The sequence below is a fragment of the Suncus etruscus genome, chromosome 5, assembly GCF_024139225.1.
Source record: "Suncus etruscus isolate mSunEtr1 chromosome 5, mSunEtr1.pri.cur, whole genome shotgun sequence".
Lineage (NCBI taxonomy): Eukaryota > Metazoa > Chordata > Mammalia > Eulipotyphla > Soricidae > Suncus > Suncus etruscus.
This window is the reverse complement of record NC_064852.1, coordinates 54,142,896-54,162,714: the sequence shown is the minus strand read 5'-3', so window position 1 is coordinate 54,162,714 and position 19,819 is coordinate 54,142,896. Positions and strand designations below refer to the sequence as shown.

The window sequence follows — 19,819 nt, the reverse complement described above, 5'->3', positions numbered from 1 at the left end:
ATAATATTTTTTTTAACTTAGGTCAATGCTCCATTTTTAGATGAGTTTTGAAAGAAGGTATGAAACTGTGTTGAGATTTCTTTTGGGGAGGTGACTAGTTATTCTAGCACACCGTGTTTAAAATACTATTTTTCTTTTTTTGTTTTGTTTTGTTTTGTTTTTTTGGGCCACACCTGTTTGATGCTCAGGGTTATTCCTGGCTATGCGCTCAGAAATTGCCCCTAGCTTGGGGGGACCATATGGGATGCTGGGGGATCGAACCACGGTCCTTCCTTGGCTAGCGCTTGCAAGGCAGACACCTTACTTCTAGCGCCACCTCTCTGCCCCTTAAAATACTATTTTTCTAAGTGCTGTCATTGCTTCTTTGTCAAAGATAAGCACCATGTCTGGTGCTATTTCTTGAATTTTTTTATCCCTTTTATTTTTTTTAATTATGGTTTTTGGACTCAGGGTGCTCAGGGGTTACTCCTAGCTCTGCCTTCAGAAATTACTTCTGGCAGGCACAGGGGACTACATGGAATTTGGGGTTCAAACTTGAGTAGACCTCTTGCAAAGCAAATGCCCTACCCTCTGTGCTATCACAATTTCCAGCCAATTTCTTCCCTGCATTGATCATAGCTTTTTGCCAATATTGTCTCATATTTTATTAGTGTAGTTTTAATTTCAAGTACTATTGGTCGACCTTCGTTGGTAATGTATTGGCTATTTGAAGGATGTTGACTGTTTGTATAAACTTTATATCAACTTTATATCAACTTATTGGTAGCTACACAATTACATTTTAAATATGATATTGTGTTCAATCTATAAAGCAGGTTAGGAAGAAATTAACATCTAACAATATCAAGTTGCTAAATGGAGAACCAAAATATCCTTCCATTTTATTTGGTTTGATTTCTTTAATCACAGGTTTGTATATTCTGTATATATTTCATATTGTTGTTGATTTTAGTTTTAGTTTTGGGGCTTCACCCCACAATCCTTAGGGCTTACTACTGGTTCTGGGGAGAGGTATGGAATGTTGTCAATCAACTGGGCTGCTGGCCTCATGCAAGACAAGAGACATAATGGCTAACTAATTCTCCAGCTCCACTGTATATATTTTAGAGTCACACCTAGGTATCTTTTATGTGTTCTAATTTTTTAAGTTGACATCTTAATTTTTCACTAACGTATAGGGAAAATTGACTTCTGCATTTATAACTTCATACATTATAATCTTGCTAGCACTTTTTTCATACTTTTAAGATTTTTTGACATAAATAGCGTCATCTTCGAGTAAAGTCAGGTACATTAGCTAGGATTATTGAATACAATGTTGAAAGGAGTATCTAGAAACATACTCACTTTAGAAACCAGTGTCTCACCATTTTTAATAAATGCCCTTTTGGAAATTACATTCAAAGAAGCATCCTTAAGATTTACAGCAAACTTGCCACAAGAAACCCTCAAGGCCAGAAGTCAGTGGTGGTATATAGTGACAAAACTCAATGACATGAATGCTTCACTGCCGCAGACCAATCAGCTGTTGGAGGGAAGCACTATTGTCCTTCTCATAAGACAAGTGGGCAAGGGGTCTGCATAACAAAAGACTCGAAGTCTTGGGTGCTGGAAAGTGGCTAGGAACTTTGGCCTGAGCCACAGATATAGAGCAACCGCATTTATTTTTCTAGGTTATTTATACATCTAAAAACAGGATATTGGCAAAAATCAAAATACATCAATTTACAGGTTCCTCATTTCAACATATATTTAGCACATATTAACAATTTTCTAGGCATGCTGACCTTATCAAGAATCAGATCTAATCTGACTATTTCTAAACAATGGCATTCTGGTGATTGTCTGTATTAACTATATGACCTATGACTAGTGGTTAATGTGGTTAATCTTTGCTTGATTTTAAAAGCCTGCTCAACCTGAGCTGTGAGCAGGATTTTTGTTATATTTAATATGTTATAGATTCACCATTTTAAATCTATGACTGGGGGTCCAGGTTAGGTCTCCAATTATGTACTGCTTTGGCCCAAGCCTTTCACAGTCTTCTTTATTTGCTTTTTCAGTAAACCCTTTTGTTCTTGTGTAACATGACATTAAAGAGGCATTGCTATTTTTACTATAATAGGACACTCTTTTTCCTTTATGCACCACTCCTCTGCTACCAGCCTTATTAGACACTCCTGTATAAAGGTAAGGGATCAGGTGTAGTTAATCCGATGCTAAGTGGGCCATAGTCCTATAAGTGGTTCTCATCATTTTGGCTTGTGTTAGATATAACCATCCTGTGCGTGGCTTTTTCTTAGAAAAATAAAAAATCCTGTTTCCTTTACCTGATCTATTTCTGCCTTATTATAGGGACACCCATATGAGTCTGTCATGGTCCTTAAAGTGTTTCCAGCTGTCAGGTTTTGTGCTACAGGATTTTCCCTAGATTAGGGGTCTCAAACTCAATTTACCTGGGGGCCACAGGAGGCAAAGTCGGGGTGATCCTTGAGTGCAAAATCAGTAGTAAGCCTTGAACATTGGGGAGTGTGACCCAAACAACTAAAACAAAACAATACAAAAGAAGATTCCTCTAGGGCAGGGCCACAAAATGTTGTACGGAGGGCTGCAAACGGCCTGCGGGCCGCGAGTTTGAGACTCCTACAGATTTTTCTATTTGTAAATGACCCAAACTTGTGGTTAAATGATTCTTCATTTTATTATTCTTAAGAATATTAGTGATAGCTTTTAAACAAAGTTCCTTGATTTTTATCTAAAGGCTCTTTTCTAAAAAAAATCATTCTTGGTAGTTTCTGTGTGGTTTGTAAAATCATTAACATGCTCTCAAATGATTATGTTATGGGTTTCCATAGAACCCAGTGTTCCCAGGTTACTGTAGCACAGATAAGAAAAACAATCATCATTGTTCCCTGAAGCAGTACATGATGTGGGGAATATTTTCTTGCTCCAGGACCACCTATGACTACTCCAGAAGACTAACTTCTGTGAAGCTTTTGCCTCAGGTCCAAGAGCATGGCTTTCTCAATGTCACGCGAATTCCATTGGAGCTGCTGTAACATTTCACCTAGAATACTGTACGCAGCCTGACTCACTTTCAAGTTTGAAGAAAATACACATAGCTTCACAGATAAACAATATCTCAGAAACTTTGCAGACTCAAAATGAGCCTTAAAAGAAAAATCGAAAGATCTACTTTAAAACAGACCAACAAACACACCAAATTTCTACACAAAGATGGTACTAAATCCCATGACAATTATCTCTCTCAATGTCAATGGACTAAATGCACCAGTTAAGAGACACAAAGTGGCTAAATGGATCAAAAACTGAATCCAACCTTCTGCTACCTACAAGAAACCACCTGACTAGTCAGAACAAACATAGACTCAAAAATCAAAGGCTGGAGGAAAATCATCCAAGCAAACAACACCTTAAAAAGCTGGAGTGGCTGTATTAATATCAGATGACACAAACTTTAGACTCAGAAAAGTTTTAAGGGACAAAGATGGACATTTTTTACTAATCAAGGGATTTGTACAACAGGACAAAATCACACTCCTAAACATATATGCAACCAATGAGAGACAAGCAAACTATTTAATACAATTGTTGAAAAATCTGAAAGAAGACATGAATAGCAACACACTCCCTGTCACCTCTTGATAAGTCAAGCAGACTGAAACCCAACAAATACATACTAGCTCTGAAAAGAGATATGGAAGAAAGTGACCAGTATATATGTATATGCATATATATTTGTATATATACATATATATGACACTTCATCCCCAGAAAACTGGATACACATTCTATTCCAATGTAGAACATCACATAAGTAAAACACTCCATGACATTGAGACTAAAGGCATCTTCAAGGAGTAAACAGCACTCTCCAAACAAGTGGAAGCAGAGATAAACAGATGGGACTATATTAAGCTCTGAAGCTTCTGCACCTCAAAGGAAATAGTGCCTATGATATAAAAGCCACCCACAGTATTGCCATTTCTCCCACAGAATGGGAAAAACTATTCACCCAATACCCATCAGATAAGGGGCTAATATTGAAAATACACAAAGTATTGACAGAACTTAAAAAGAAATAAGTATCTAACCCCAACAAAAAATGGGGAGAAGAAATGAACAGACACTTCCTCAAAGAAGAAATACAAATGGCCAAAAGACAAATGAAAAAATGCTCCACATCACTAATCATCAGGGAGATGCAAATCAAAACAATGATGAGGTACCATCTCACACCACAGAGACTGGCACACATCCCAAAGGGCTGGTGGTGCTTGGTGAACAAATGGATTCCGAGAATAGAACTTGGTCTGCTGCAAGCAATAGCTCTGGCCCTTATATGTGTTTTATTAGGTTGAGGTAGTTTCCTTTTATTTCTCTTTGGTCTAAAGAGTTTTTTATCACAAATAAGCGTATGGGGAGTGGGGTAGACACGTTATAAATGTTGCTTGAAATCAGTCTAGCCAGGAACTTTCAAATAGCATAAGATAGAATGTAATTGAAGGTTGTAATTTAAGTTATTGAGTCCATTATTTGACTTAACTACCTGCTTCAAGCTAAAAAAAAAAAAAAAACAGGTTAGAAACTAAAGAGTACAGTGCATACCACTAAGGCCAAACAGACTGAATGATCCCTGAGAGCAGAGCCAGGAGTCATCCCTGAATGGGTGTGGTCTCTCCAAAAAATAAAAAATAAGAACATCAACCTTAAGGACATTCTGGTATGTAGAATACAGAATACTGCAGGATACTTAGTTTTGGTGCCCCAAACTAAGACAGAAGACCGAATGTGAAGCAGACAGCTCATAGAACACAATCAGGACGCCACCCCTGAGACCCCACCTTCCCACCCCAGCAATGCACAGGGTTTACTGCTGGCTCTGCATGCAGGAATCACTTGGGGCGGTGACTATAAGGAAAGCAGATGACAGATTCGGATCCGCCAGTGTGCCTTGGAAACAAAGCGCCACTCCCTCTATCCTTTTGGTCCTGCCCTCGAGATGCCCTTTGCCAAATAACCAACATGGATACCCAGCTATAAGCATTAGCTCTTGCACAAAGACATCGTTTCCTAATGAAGTCAGGGAGGCCCTGACTTGCAGAAAGCGGGAAAGCGGTTAGTTAACCTATAGCTCTGGAGGGGAAATGTACCTACCATGCAGTGTCTCCTGCACTGCTTTGCTTCTTAAACCCTCTCTTTTCAACCTAAACTGCGGCTGTGCCAGGGGAGATGGCACGATCGGATCCTGCACTACTACAGGCCTTGCTGTCCCCAAGGCCCGCTAAGGCTGTCACCCCATTTCCTCCCAGTCTAAACAAAACAAAACCCTCAGCTTTGATTTAAACAAAAATTATTGAGGCAAACAAAAACACTGAAGGCCGGCAGGATCATGGATCAGTGTACCCTATGTTCACCCCTAGATCTTCCTCAGAGCTGCCCATGAGGCAGAAGACTGTGGATGAGGCAAGGTTTTGAAAATAATATAATAAAAGAAAAAAGAAAGTCTTTGAAATCCCTCTTTCAATGCCATGCTAAATGAAGTCAGTCAAAAGGAGGACAGATATATACGGAATGACCTCTCTCCTATGTGTGATATAAAGTAAGACAGTGAACAATTTATTGTCTAAAAGCAACACAATTTATTACAGGAGTATTGTCAGCTAAATAAAAACACAATGGTCCATAGTGTCAGATTCAGAAGAAAAGGATAAGATTTGATCAACTAGTGTAGAGACCCATTGACTGCCAACAACCTATTATTAGATTTAGAAAAGCACCCAAAGTGGGAAGGAGTGCCCAAATGGACTGTGGTGGTGGATTGTATACTTCAATGGTGATGCGTGTCCTGTGAAAGCACGTTTAGAAAAAAGTGGAGGCGCGGGGATTTATTTTTTCAATATAAATCTTTATTTAAGCAGCAAGATGACAAGCATGTTTATAGTTGGGTGGGATTTAAATTCCTAAAAGGCCGCCAGACTTGTACTTCAAACACTCATCTCCACAGGAACTAGCACCAACAACGCACGTCGGCTCCGCCTTCACGCTCGTCCCCTCCCGTTTTGCCCGGCATGCACCGCGCCGACCTTTTTTTAGTCGAGCCCGAGCCTGCCCCCTTTACCTTGGGCGCTTCCAAATGACAAGCGGCGCGGAGCATTGTGGTACTCCGCGAGAGCGAGGCGGTCGGGAGCCGGAGGGAGCGGGCAAGTAGCGCCTCGTGAGCGCATGCGCGGGGCCCCTCACGCCCGGCAAAAGGGGCGGGGCTTAGGCTACGGCGAGCGGCGAGGGGCGGGGCGCGCGGCCTTGGCGGGGAAGTGGGTGGGGGCGGGTGAGGAGGGAGCGCGGGCGCAGGAGGAAGTGTCATGGCGTCGGGCCGTGGAGCTTCTTCGCGCTGGTTCTTTACACGGGAACAACTGGAGAATACGCCCAGCCGCCGCTGCGGAATGGAGGCGGACAAAGAGCTCTCGTCGCGCCAGCAAGCGGCCAACCTCATCCAGGAGATGGGACAGCGTCTCAATGTGTATCCTTGGAGTCGAGGCAGGCCGCTCGCGCCCGGGGCTCACAGGAACTCACTCGGGCGCCGGGCCGGGCCTGGAAGGAGCCCCCCGCGAACATGGCGGCGGCGCAGCCCTGGGTGGTGGAGTTGTCCTTTTTCTTTGGTTCGGGCGGTGAAGGCCTCCGAGGGCGGCGGGAGAGGAGCCCGGGAGTGAGGACTCGAGCTGCGTTGTGTAATCTGGGTTGGGAGGCCGCGCTTGGTGGGAGGCCGGCCGGGGGATGGGAGGAGAGGGCCAGCCTGGGATGGGAGGGAGCGCCCCGGCTTTCTCGGGGATCGAGGCCGAGAAGGGAAGGAGCAGGCTGAGGTCTCTTCCAGTCGGAAGACTTCCAAAAGGGCTCCTCGACTGCGCCCCGGTCTTCTTTTGGAGGTGGTTCTCCCACTGTGGGTGAGGGAGCCCAGAGGCCTCTCTGGTTTGGGGTGTGGGTTTTTTGGGACGAGTCTTTACTGGCTCACGGCTAGGTCGGTCATAATCTATTGATTAAAACATATATATATATATATATATATATATATATACACACACACACACACACACACACATATGTATCCTTCCAGGTCTAGCCATAGATTAATATATATATATATATATATATATATATATATATACACACACACACATATATATCCTTCCAGGTCTAGCCATAGCCATTGTTTTAAAAAATATATATACACATTATACACATACATATCTTTCTAGGTCTGGCCATAGCCATTGATTCAAATATATATATATATATCTCCTTCCAGGTCTAGCCAAAGGGGGGAATTGGTTTGGAAAACGTAGCAGTGAGTTCTCTCTTAGGTGGTAGCATGGAGCCCCTTTGCTTCCCTCCACTTCCAAACACCCATATACTCAATTCGTAAAACCAACCGAGTTTGGGATTGTGTTTTTGCTCCCCCCACCCCTCAAAAAAATGTTCCGGGAATGAGTCACGGGGAAACTATTTGTTAATCAGGGAATTTCCATCCGAATGGTTTTTGTTGAAATAGGGTCTTGTGATTCTTGGGATATTTCCTAAACGTATGACGTTCCAGCTCTCAGCTTACTATAAACACGGCGATTGTTTATATGCACAGGTTTTATATGCACCATTCTTTCACCAAATTCAGTAGAAATGTAAGTATTTTTAGTGTTTACTTTTACTACTGTTGTTTTTTATTTTAAGATGAATTGGTACGCATTTGCCCGTTGTTAGATTTAGTGTTTTTAACAAGGAAGGTAAGTCACAGAAACGTTTTTTTTCCTTCACCTGCCCGTCTAAACATATTTTTGTGATGAATTGAATATTTAGGCCCTTTGATTGACTATCCCATGAGCTAAATGAAAAACATTTTACATTTACATTTTATTTTTTTCATTTAAAATTTCGTTTAGGGCTGAAGCGATAGTAGGGCGAGTAGGCCTTGCTTGCTACCAATCAGAGTTAGATTCCTGGCATCCCATATAGTCCCCCGAGCCTGCCAGGGAGTACCCCTGGCCCAAAAACAAGAAGCACCAAGTGTTTAGTACTGGGCCAAATCTAATTTGGCGAAGCCATTGTCATCCTTTTATACATTTGTAGCATATTAAACTCACTTTACCCCCAAGTATTGTGAACTGGGCTTTATTTATTTGTAATGTTCTCTTTTTTTTTTTTTTTTTTTTTTTTTGGTTTTTGGGCCACACCCGGTGACGCTCAGGGGTTACTCCTGGCTATGCGCTCAGAAGTCCCTCCTGGCTTGGGGGACCATATGGGACGCCGGGGGATCGAACCGCGGTCCGTCCGAGGCTAGCGCAGGCAAGGCAGGCACCTTACCTTTAGCGCCACCGCCCGGCCCCTGTAATGTTCTCTTGAATTAGCCCTTTGTAAAGGTTAATATTGAGCACAAGTATTTCATTCGCAACAAAATTGCTTAGAAAGTCAAAAATTTGATCACACATTAACATTGGTTAACTTACATTGGAGACTGAAATGTCAAATCTTGAGATTACATGTGAGACATGTGCATAATGTGCAGTATGCATGTAGTGTAATATTAAGTTATGAAAGATAAGATTGTAGTGTTTTCAGAATGACATGAATTTCTCTTAAAATGTGTTTAGAAATACTTAGTAGTTTATATTCTCACAATATTCTTTGCTTTCCTTACTTGGTTTTAGAATGAATGCTATGCTGTTTGAGGATTGTCATTACGATTGCCAAAGGCTGTTTCGAACAGTTTCTAAATATTTTTTAAGTCGGAGGGGAAGCCTTTAGTTTAGATTCTTGTTTTAATCATTTCTGATTCATTTTAGTCTGATTTGACTTATTATATTGGTATATAAAGGTTTTCAGTAACATATAGACAGTTATGTGCACGTTTTGTTCTCCGTTGCTTCTGATCCTCTTAAATCTGAATGGTTCTTGCTTATTTTCCATTTTCTTTCTTTTGAAGGGAGCACGTTTGGCAGCCCTCTGAGCTTATTCTTAGTTCTGCAGTTGTATTACTCCAGGCCTACCTTAGGGGAAGGGGACCATATGGACTTCCAAGGATAGAACCTGAGTCAACTACCTTCCCAACTATTCTGTTGCCCCTCCCCCACCTTTTTTTCTTTATCATTTTTCTAGTTAAGTCTTTGTGCACTGAACTTAGATTAGTGTAAGTTTAGGGAAACATTAGGGAAAATGCAATTTAGATGGAAAGAAATACATTTTTCAATTTAAGTTCTCCAAAGACCATTGCAAACTATTCTTACTCTATAAATACAACTTTATTTATACTACTCTAAAAACTGAAAATGCTGGGAGGAATTGGAAGTCAGAATAATTCAGGTTATTTTTATATGCCTACCAGTGTCACATTTGTTTAATCAGACTTTTCTACTTGTTATAAATCATCTCACCATGAGATTGTACTTTTTGAACCTTACCTCTGTCTTGCTCAAATCTTTATGACTTGCTCTGTGTTCTGTGAAATAAGTATCTTGCTTATGGACAAAATTCATTGATTGGTGAAGCCCAAGTTACTAGTGTCTAACTTTTTTATTTAAATACCATCATTCAATTAAGAAACCAGAATATTAATTTTTATTTCCCTTCCCATGTCTTCCATGTATATAAAAAAATTGGAGACTGGTTCATTAAAATCATGTGTTATATTTTGGAAAGTAATACCCTAGTCTTTTTTGCTTTGGCTATTATGTCAAAAATGATTTCATATTTGTTTGATGCTCTCTGTTTTTTTGTTTGTTTGGTTGGTTGGTTTTTGGTTTTTGGGCCACACCCTGCAGCGCTCTGGTTATCCTGGCTTTACACTCAGAAATCGCTTCTGGCAGGCTGGAGGGGGGGGGGGAGCGACCATATGGGATGCCGGGATTCGAACCCCTGCCCTTCTGTATGCAAGGCAAACGCCTTACCTCCATGCTATCTCTCCGGCCCCTTGTTTGATGCTCTTAACTCATTACACTAGCGATCTCCCCCAATTTCAAATTGTACCTGAGTTACTTTTAATCTTAACTACCTGGTATCATCAATGAGATATTTTCTCTTTATTATTTGCTTGTTTTTAGGTCATACCTAGTAGTGCTCAGAAGTTACTCCTGGCTCTGTCAGGAGTAATTATTCCTGACCAGACCATACCTGCTCTTCTATCTCTCCAGCCTCTTATGACATTTATTTAAAAGAAAAAAAGCAGGGTTATAGAAGAGTGTAAAATAATAAGCTTGGGGAAAAAAAATCTTGAGTCTTCATCGTGATTCAGTTACAAAGTAAATTAACTTGCTTTGATTTCATGAGGCTAGGGACAGATTATCAAATTTTATAATAGATACCGTGTATCACTTGGGATTGTTACTGTTTATGTGGTTTCATTGCATATCTCCCCCTTCCTCAAGCTTAAAATGAAGTAAGACATTCCCTAAAGATGAAAAGTTTTTGTTTTTGTTTTTATTTTTGTTATTGTTTTATTTTATGTTTTTTAGAGCCACACCTGTTTGATGCTCAGGGGTTACTCAGAAATTGCCCCTGGCTTGGGGGGACCATGTGGGATGCCGGGGGAGTCCTTTCCTTGGCTAGCGCTTGCAAGGCAGACACCTTACCTCTAGCGCCACCTCGCTGGCCCCAAGTTTTTGTTTTTAAGAATGAAATCAGTATTAGCATGTATTGATAACCTAGAAACTTTTATCATTGAGTTTTAGTGTGAATTTCTCTGGAAGTGGATTACTATCAATACTAAGGTATCTTCTGTGTAATTTTTTTCTCACTAGATACAGTGAAGTTTATATGAATAGAATTAGTAATTATATAATGGAATTGATTGATCGAACTCAAGATAAATCTAGTAAAATATAAAAAGCCTTTATAGCCAACAGTGCCTCTAAGGTATATATTGTGAGAGAGCATTCTTCCCATTATTTATTTATTGCTACATTCTGCCCAGGGCTTAAATCCTAACTGTTCTGGGATCATATGTGGTAGGTGCTAGGAATCAAAACCTGCTGTGGCAAGTGCCTAATTGTTTCACCAATTAATCTCTCATCTCCAATATTTTTAAATGGCCAGATATTTGGGGGGGGGAGATTATTGCTCTAATTGATTCCCCCCACTCTATATTCTTTTTTGGGGGGGGGTCACACCCACTGATGCTCAGGGATTACTCCTGGCTATTTGCTCAGAAATCGCTCCTGGCTTGAAGGACCATATGGGACGCCAGGGGATTGAACCGCCATCCATCCTAGGCTAGTGCAGCCAGCCGCCTTACTGTTTTGTACCACCGTTCCGGCTCCAACCACTTTATATTCTTGTCAATTGGCATTACAAGCATGGGCTTTAAACAGGTTTATACATCACCTCCATTTCCCAGACCCTCATTTTTTGTTTTTGGGCCACACCTAGAGGTGTTCAGGGCTCAGGGGACCATATTGGTACCAGTAATTAACCTGGTTTACCTGAAGCAAAGCAAGCCCCCTGATTGCTATATTTTTTAATGCTAAATGATCATCTTTTCTCACTTGTTTATTTTGCCGGTCTAATTTATTACGTATTTACTACATATTTTCCTTTTTTTTTTAATTGTGCTTTTATTTTTGCTAGTGTTTTTCTCTTTACTACTTATTTTACAAGTCTAATGAATTCTCTCAGGTTGTTAAAAGCCCACCTTTTGCTGAGTAATTTTTATTGGCTTTGGTTTGAACTCAGGATACTTCTCAATTTCCCCAGGCCTTGGTCTTTTTACTTTCCTTAATTTCATTTTCTCTTTTTTGGACTTCCAGCAATCAGAAATGCAATCATCTGTGAGACTTCTTTGTTTCTGTTTTTGGACCTCACCCGGTGATGCTCAGGGTTTACTCCTGACTATGCGCTCAGAAATTGCTTCTGGCTCGGGGGACCATGTGGAATGCTGGGGATTGAACTCAGGTCTGTCCTGGGCAGCCATGTGCAAGGCAAACGTCCTACTGCTCTGTTATTATTTCGGTCCCCATATGTGAGACTTAAAACAATTTGATGTATAAGCTCAGGAGTATGCATAGAGTTAAAGATAATGTGTGTGTTGTACTAATGATTTACTAAGGGATGACTATAATGACTCTTAAGACTTTGTTAACTGAGGGGCTGGAGAGATAGCATGGAGGTAAGGCATTTGCCTTTCATGCAAGAGGTCATCGGTTCGAATCCCAGCGTCATATATGGTCCCCCGTGCCTGCCAGGAGCAATTTCTGAGCATGGAGCCAGGAGTAACCCCTGAGCACTGCCGGGTGTGACCCAAAAAAAAAAAAAAAAGAATTTGTTAACTGAAAATAAAAAATACCTGGCAGGGGAGATACCATGATCATGAAGGTGGTTTCCCCAGGGCGAGGCTCACCCATTGCACTCCGGGTGTGCTGACCCCTGCGCTCTCCCCTGAAAAATAAAAAAAAGAATTTGTTAACTGGGACCAGAGCAGTAACACAGTGGGTAGGGTGTTTGCCTTGCATGCAGCCAACCAGGGCTCGATCTCTAGTATCCCACCGTCTGCCAGCTGTGATTTCTGAGTGCAAAGCACCACAGGGTGTAACTAAAAGGGGGAAAAAGGAATTTTTAACTGTGTCATTATTTTATATTACTAAATTAAATGGGTCAGCTGCTACTTTTAAGCACAAACTTGTGTTTGCTTATACCAGGGGTCTCAAACTCAGTTTACCTGGAGGCTGCAGGATGCAAAGTCGGGGTGATCCTTGAGTGCAAAGTCAGTAGTAAGCCTTGAATGTTGGGGGGTGTGACCTAAACAACTAAAACAAAACAAAACAAAAAAGATGCCTCTAGGGCAGGGCCACAAAATGTACGGCAAACGGAGAGCTTCGAGTTTGAGACCCGTGCTTATACTGACATTGTCATTGGTTTTTTTTTGTTTTGTTTTGTTTTGTTTTTTTGCTTTATTCAGCTTTTGATTAATAGGCGATCTCATTAAAAATATGAGGGTGGGGCATTGCCTTTCATGCAGCTGACCCAGGACAGACATGGGTTCAGTCCTGAGTGTCCCATATGGTCCCAGAGCCAGGAGCAATTTTTGAGTGCATAGCTAGGAGTAACCTCTGAGTGTCACTCCAAAATAAAAAAAAAAAAGATATGAGGGTGAAGTGCTTACCTTGCATGCTGCTGATTGGGTTTAATAATCTGCATCCTAAAAAGACCTCTGTGCACTATTAAGAATGAGCCCTAAACACAACTGGGCGTGGCATAACCACCGCACCACCCAATTTTTTTGAAGACTCTTCTGAGGGAATTGCCCAGGGGCTCAGGGATCACCCATGGTGGTGCTGGGGGAAATCACGGTTGATGGTGTGGAAAGCAAACACCTTAACCCCTGTATTCTCACTTCAGTCCTGAAATTTTGAGGCAGAAGCAATGATACTGGATTCTTTCTTCATCCAAAGCAATAATTTTCATCTTATTTTAGGAACTGTTTACATACCTGAAGAATAAAAAGGTCGAAAACCACTGATTTATTTCAATACAAAATCCTTATAAAATTTCTGTTCTTTGGTAATTTACCATTCTCTCATTATAATCTTTAAATAGGCCCCGCAATAGAAATTTATTAAAAGCATTTCTGGTTTTGGTTTTTGGGTCACACCAAGCTGTTCTCAGGATTTACCCATGGCTACTCTGGAGGACCATTTGGGGCTCAGCTCTTGAACCTGAGCCCTGTACAAGATAAATTCCTTACTCACTATACTATTGCGTCAATCCTCAAAGTATTTTCAAAGTAGATTTTATCCCGTATATGGTTCCCAGGAGTAATTTCTTTTTTTAAATAAATTCTTTAATTGAATCATCGTTGGTTATGCCACGCCCAGTTGTGTTTAGGGCTCACTCTTAATAGTGCACAGAGGTCATTATAGCCATTTTGCCTTGCACACGGCTGACCCAAGACGGACCTCAATTCGATCCCCAGCTTCCCTTAGGGTCCCCCAAGCTAGGAGCGATTTCTGAGCGCATAGTGAGGAGTAACCCCAGAGCGTCACTGGGTGTGGCCCAAAAACAAACAAACAAAACTGATTTTGATTCCTTGTTTTGCTTAACTCATTGGGCAAATCCAATGAAAAACTGTTAGGCCACATAGTCCTATTCCAGCTTTATATTAGTGTTAGAGTTTGTGTATTATACATCCTTGTTTTTCTGTATGATACTGGAATCTTACCAGGCTTTTTGTTATTGTTCTGTTCTGTTTTTGACTCCTGCCTCTGTGCCCAGGGTAACTCCTTGCAGTGCTGGTGTGGGAGGGAAAGGGGGACTATATGTTGTATTGGGGATCCAACCAAGTTGGCTGTGTGCGAGGTGATCACGTCATCCTAACCCCTGAACTATCTCTCTTAGCTTCAGTCTGTTAAATTGTAACACTCAACTGACATTCCAGTTCTTTATAAGTTATTCCCCAGATAACTCCACTTTTCTCTTTTGGGTCCTAGTCACATCCTATTGTTTTACATCTGTTTTGGGGTCCTTTAGTGCTTCAGCATAATTTTGCACATAGATTTTATAAATGAAAAAACATAGGCAAACTACCATCTAACTAACCAGAGTTCAAGTTTCAAGAAAATCAGATTTGGCCAAGGATGTAGCCAGTGTATAGCATGTAACTTACAGGTGTGAGGCCTTAGGTTTGATCACTAGCATTGAAAAAAATAGACAACCCTTCCCCCAGCTTTGCTAACTACTCTAAAATTGTCTCCATGTTTCACATTCTGATGTCAGCCCCTAATCTTCCTTCCCAAAGTAAATAGTATCTTGAATGCTGTGGCAGTTTCCAATTGTGGATTTTGATGGTTATATAGTTATGGCACCATTTATTATGTTCCTTTGTTCTTTCATTCCCTGTAAATTGCCAGCCAGATATAGAAATTTGATCAGGCTTATATTAAATCCCTTTGGCAAGCATTCTGGTGGGGTTATGTTCTTTCAGCAGGCAGTCTGGTTATCTCTCTTTATGATATTAGCTGTTGCTCTTCAATTCCTAGATCCTTTCATTCACTTGATATTCTATACTTTTTTTTTTACTTCGATTTTATACTGAAGTACTGTTTTGTCTACATTTTGGTACAATTCATCTAGGAAATACAGGATATACAATTCTTGTTCTATACCGTATACTTTACTTCATTTATTTAAAAATATGGGGGGGGCAGAGCAATAGATAGCACAGTAGGCCCACCCATTTGCCTTATGTGCAGCAGACCTGAATTTGATCTCTTGCATCCCATATGGTACCCCCCAAAAGGAGTAGTTTCTGAGCACAGCCAGGAGTAACTGTTGAGTGCTGCTAGGTGTGGCCAAAAAAAACAAAAAGAAAAGGAATTTTAATTGAATCACCACAACATACAGTTTCAGAATTGTTTACGTTTGAGTTTCAGTTAGACAATATCAAGCACCCACCCCTTCACCAGTCAACATTTCCCACCACTTGTGACCCCAGTTTCCCTCCTGCCTGCCAGTGGCAGACATTTTTCTTTTTATTCTTCCCTTTTTTCTTTGTAAGCACTGTGATTTGTAGTACTGTTACTAAAAGATACTCTTCTTAGAAAAGAATTAATAGGGCCCGGAGAGATAGCACAGCGGTGTTTGCCTTGCAAGCAGCAGATCCCAGACCAAAGGTGGTTGGTTCGAATCCCGGTATCCCATATGGTCCCCGTGCCTGCCAGGAGCTATTTCTGAGCAGACAGCCAGGAGTGACCCCTGAGCAATGCCGGGTGTGGCCCAAAAACAAAAAAAGAAAAAAGAAAAAAAGAAAAGAATTAATAGAGGCCGGAGAGATAACACAACAGTAGGGCATATGACTTGCACACGGCCAACCCAGGACCTGGGTTCAGTTCCCGGCATCCCATATGGTCTCTCTGAACCTGCCAGGAGTGATTTCTGAGCACTGCTGGGAGTAGTAACACCCCTGAGTGCTGCCGGGTGTGGCCCAAAAACCAATTAAAAGTACACAGTTCAGCAATTTTCTGTATATTTATAAAGTTGAGCATCAATTTAAGAATATTAACCTTTGACTCTTTACTTTTACCTAGTGTGTTCTGTACATTTTCTCCAAGTGGAGTTCTAGAATATGTCATCCTTATAACTGGCATCTTTCAAATAGCTTTTTTTTTTTTTTTTTTGGATTTTGGGCCACACCCGGCATTGCTCAGGGATTACTCCTGGCTATCTGCTCAGAAATAGCTCCTGGCAGGCAGGGTGGGGGGGGAACACGGACACCATATGGGAACACCGGGATTCGAACCAACCACCTTAGGTACTGGATCGGCTGCTTGTAAGGCAAACGCCGCTGTGCTATCTATCTGGGCCCAAATAGCTTATTTTTAAGATTATCTGTAGTGTGTATCATAACTTGATTTATTTTTTCCAGAACTGTTAATAATATCTTTCATAGCCATTTATCAATTGATAGAAATTTGGGTTTCCACTTTTGGGTTACATCATTGTGAAAATTAAGTTTTGTAAGCTTAGAAAGTTTTGTGAGGTTTCTTTTGAATATATGCTCTGGTAGATTTGGTGAGCTATATGGTTATTGTAAACTTCAGAAAGTAGTTGCTGTTTGGGTTTTAAGATTTGGGGCTGGAGTTCTGGTTACTCCTTGCTTTGTGTGCAGAAATCACTCCTGGCAGGGGGTTTTGGTTTTAGAGCCACTCCAACAGTGCTCAGTGATTGCTCCTGACTCTGCTCAGAAATTACTCCTGACAGGTTTGGAGGCCATATGAAACCTGAGTTGGCCACATACAAGGCAAGCACCCTACCTGCTATACTATCCCTCTGGCCTCTAATATTTATTAGATTAACTGCATGATTTAATATCCTTCTGTTGCTCACTAGAGATTAGTTTTCCTGAGCTGTAAGTAGATAGATGTGCTTTAGAGAGTTATTACTTTATTGAGCACTGTTTTTACTATATGAGTAATAAGAGATGTAGCAACTTTTTTTTTTTGAAGTTTCCTAGCAGTTCTTTGTGTGGGAGAGTGATGATGTTTAATTTGGACCACACCCTACTGTGCCAAGGGAACTTGTTCTGCAGGGATTGGGGATTGAATCAGGATCTACCACATCAAAGGCAAGCACTTCAAACCTACTTCAAACCTTTCTCCTTTCCTATCTTTATGTTCCTGATTTTCATTTCCCTGTTGCTTACAAGCTTTTCTCTTCAATATGGAATCTTCAAAGAGATCCTTAAGAGATAAGTTTGTAGTTTGTAGCAGTTGGCTTTAAGCCTTACTCTAATCCTTCTTTCCACTATGGTCCCTGTTTGACTTTGTTTCCTTCTTAGTTCTTCCCCAGCCACTCTTTCCCCCAGTATTTGAACCCCTAGTGTTGGTTCTGATTGTAAAGTTGGCGTATAACCATATTTAAAGAAATACATATAATATGGAATGTTCTTTTAATTCTTGGGAGTATAACACAGAATGGAAACAACAAATTAGCACAGAGGATCTAACCTACTTGCTCACTGTTAAGATTTTAAACTTGGGGGCTGGAGAGATAGTATGGAGGTAGAGCTTTTGCCTTGCTTGCAGAATAACCGCGGTTTGAATCCTGGCATCTCATATGGTCCCCGGAGCCTACCAAGAGCGATTTTAAATTTTAAACTTGTGGGGGTAGTAGTATATGGCAGAGTGGGCAGAGAAAAGGGAACATGGTGAAGGGATTGGTTGTTGGGACATTGTGCCGGGAAACAAAATCATGAATAACATTGTAACTAATTCATGGTGATTTAATAAAAAACAGATTGTTTGAAGATTTCAAAATGTTACAACTTAAAAAAAACAATACTTAGTGTCTAAATAACAAGTCACTGTTCCAACCTTAGTGTGCAAAGGTGAGATATATTTCTGTATAAGTAAGATAGTATTTTCCTTAAGGGATATATATTCTAGTCAGAGAGGGGGAGGAATATGTACTTGTTTAAATCTGTCTGTTGTGGGAGTCACTAGGAGAGTGACCAATTTGAGCTGCTGTTTTTGTGAGGGGAAAGGGGTCAGTGCTCAGTGCTTGCTTCCTTTCCCCTCTCTATACTCAGGGATCCCTTGGTTCAAATCAGATAAGCTGCTTACAAGGCAAGTGCCATACACTCAGTGTATTATATCTGGCTCAGTTGGACCTATTTTTTTTTTTTTTTGTTGTTTTTTTTTGTTTTTGGGTCAGTGCTCAGGGTTTTATTCCTGGCAGATTCGGGGAACCACTGTATACAAGGCAATACCTCCATGCTATCTCTCCGTCCCCAGTTGGACCTATTTCATGTTACTTCTGAACTCAGGATATTACTCCTAGTGGTGCTCAGGGAACCATATATGATGCCTTGGATCAAACCCAGATCAGCTTTTTGCAAAGCAAAAATATTACCCACCATAATATCTCTAGGACTCCTCTTTATTTCTTTGAGAAGATGTTCAGTAGAAATTCGTTAATTGTATTTGTTTCACAGAATTTTTGGACTATATACTATTTTACTTTACTTGGTAATTATAATGATAATTTTTGTCTTTCCTTATTCCTCATGAGGACATAATTACTGTAATTTTGTAGTAAATCTTGAATTCAAGAAATAGTGATCTTTTTCAAGATTGTTGCAGTTATTTTAACTTTATTATTTTTCCAATGAATTTTATGATTAGCTGTTAAGTTTGCAGGAAATGAGAAGCTGATATTTTGACATTGTGGTCTGTAGATCAGTTTTGGGAATACTGCCATCTGCAGTAAAATTAGTTATTAGTCATCTGAAGAATTTATATAAAATATTTTAATTGAGAAAATGATATTAATTTTGATGAGGTGTTTTTAATGAGTTAATGGTTAAAAAGATTAGAACTCTTTTCTAGATAAACCTGAAAAGACATTAATTTTATATTTTTGTAATAATAGTTGGCTTTGACATTTTTTCATTGTGTTATGTATTTTATTTTTTAACCAGTTGATGGTCATTTATTTCAGATTTTGCTGCAACAAATGAAATGGGTCAGCAAACATCCTTACATATATATGTACAGAAAAGATACTTTTATGTAAAATTATGTGAAATAACATTTGCAGATATTTAAGGAAAGTTATAAGACAGATTTAACAGACTCTGCAAATTTGACATAAAAATTCTAGAAGTTGGGCCCGGAGAGATAGCACAGCGGCCGATCCAGGACCAAAAGTGGTTGGTTCGAATCCCGGTGTCCCATTTGGTCCCCCGTGCCTGCCAGGAGCTATTTCTGAGCAGACAGCCAGGAGTCACCCCTGAGCAATGCCGGTGTGGCCCAAAAACCAAAAAAAAAAAAAAAAAAAAAATTCTAGAAGTTGAATTACTGTCTGATAATTTTTGGTATCCTCATTAGACTAGATACCAGGATTGCTGAAAGTTTTTTTCTGCCCTCTAAGGTATTTTCAGAATGATTAGCATTTGAATTGATTGCCTTCTTGGGGGAGGTTGTAGGAGTTGCAGTTTTCATTCCCTGCTTTGTAAGAATGAAATAAAAAGATAGGGGAAAGCCAAGTTTGCTTTTTGTTTTATCGCGGGTATCCATATTTTCAGACTCTGGAGTCTGGACCTGTTTTCTCTGGTCAGACTTTGACCTCAAATAGCCACTTCAGCCAGTTCTTTACAAATAAGCACTTGTGGCTGAGTCCCAAGTGTGTTGGGTCCAATTATAAATGAGCTTCGCAAATGAGAAATGTGTTCTAGATAGAAAGATGAGTGAATGAATGAATTATGGACACAAATAAAAAGAGCAGTGGTTCTTGCTATTCTCCAACATTGTCCTTGTGTTCACTAATA

General features: G+C 40.3%; 2 protein-coding genes and 1 non-coding gene across 4 annotated transcripts in view; 2 read left to right on the top strand and 1 right to left on the bottom strand.

Moving 5' to 3' along the window:
• Positions 1 to 6,031: 6,031 nt before the first annotated feature.
• On the bottom strand, positions 6,032 to 6,385 carry LOC126008590 (uncharacterized protein encoded by LINC02881-like). The gene has a single exon (XM_049772854.1). It carries the CDS (start codon positions 6,383 to 6,385, stop codon positions 6,032 to 6,034), a length of 354 nt encoding a protein of 117 aa, XP_049628811.1.
• Positions 6,383 to 19,819, top strand: part of CCNT2 (cyclin T2) — a 40,030-nt gene continuing 26,593 nt past the window's right edge. For both annotated transcript variants that reach the window (XM_049773002.1, XM_049773000.1), the window contains exons 1-2: positions 6,383 to 6,541; positions 7,613 to 7,694. In XM_049773002.1, coding sequence (XP_049628959.1) covers positions 6,384 to 6,541; positions 7,613 to 7,694 — 240 coding nt within the window. In that variant the 5' untranslated portion in view covers position 6,383. The remainder of the gene's footprint in view (positions 6,542 to 7,612; positions 7,695 to 19,819) is intronic.
• Positions 12,336 to 12,507, top strand: LOC126010318 (U1 spliceosomal RNA). Its single transcript, XR_007496396.1, has one exon. It is a non-coding gene; the product is annotated as a U1 spliceosomal RNA (small nuclear RNA).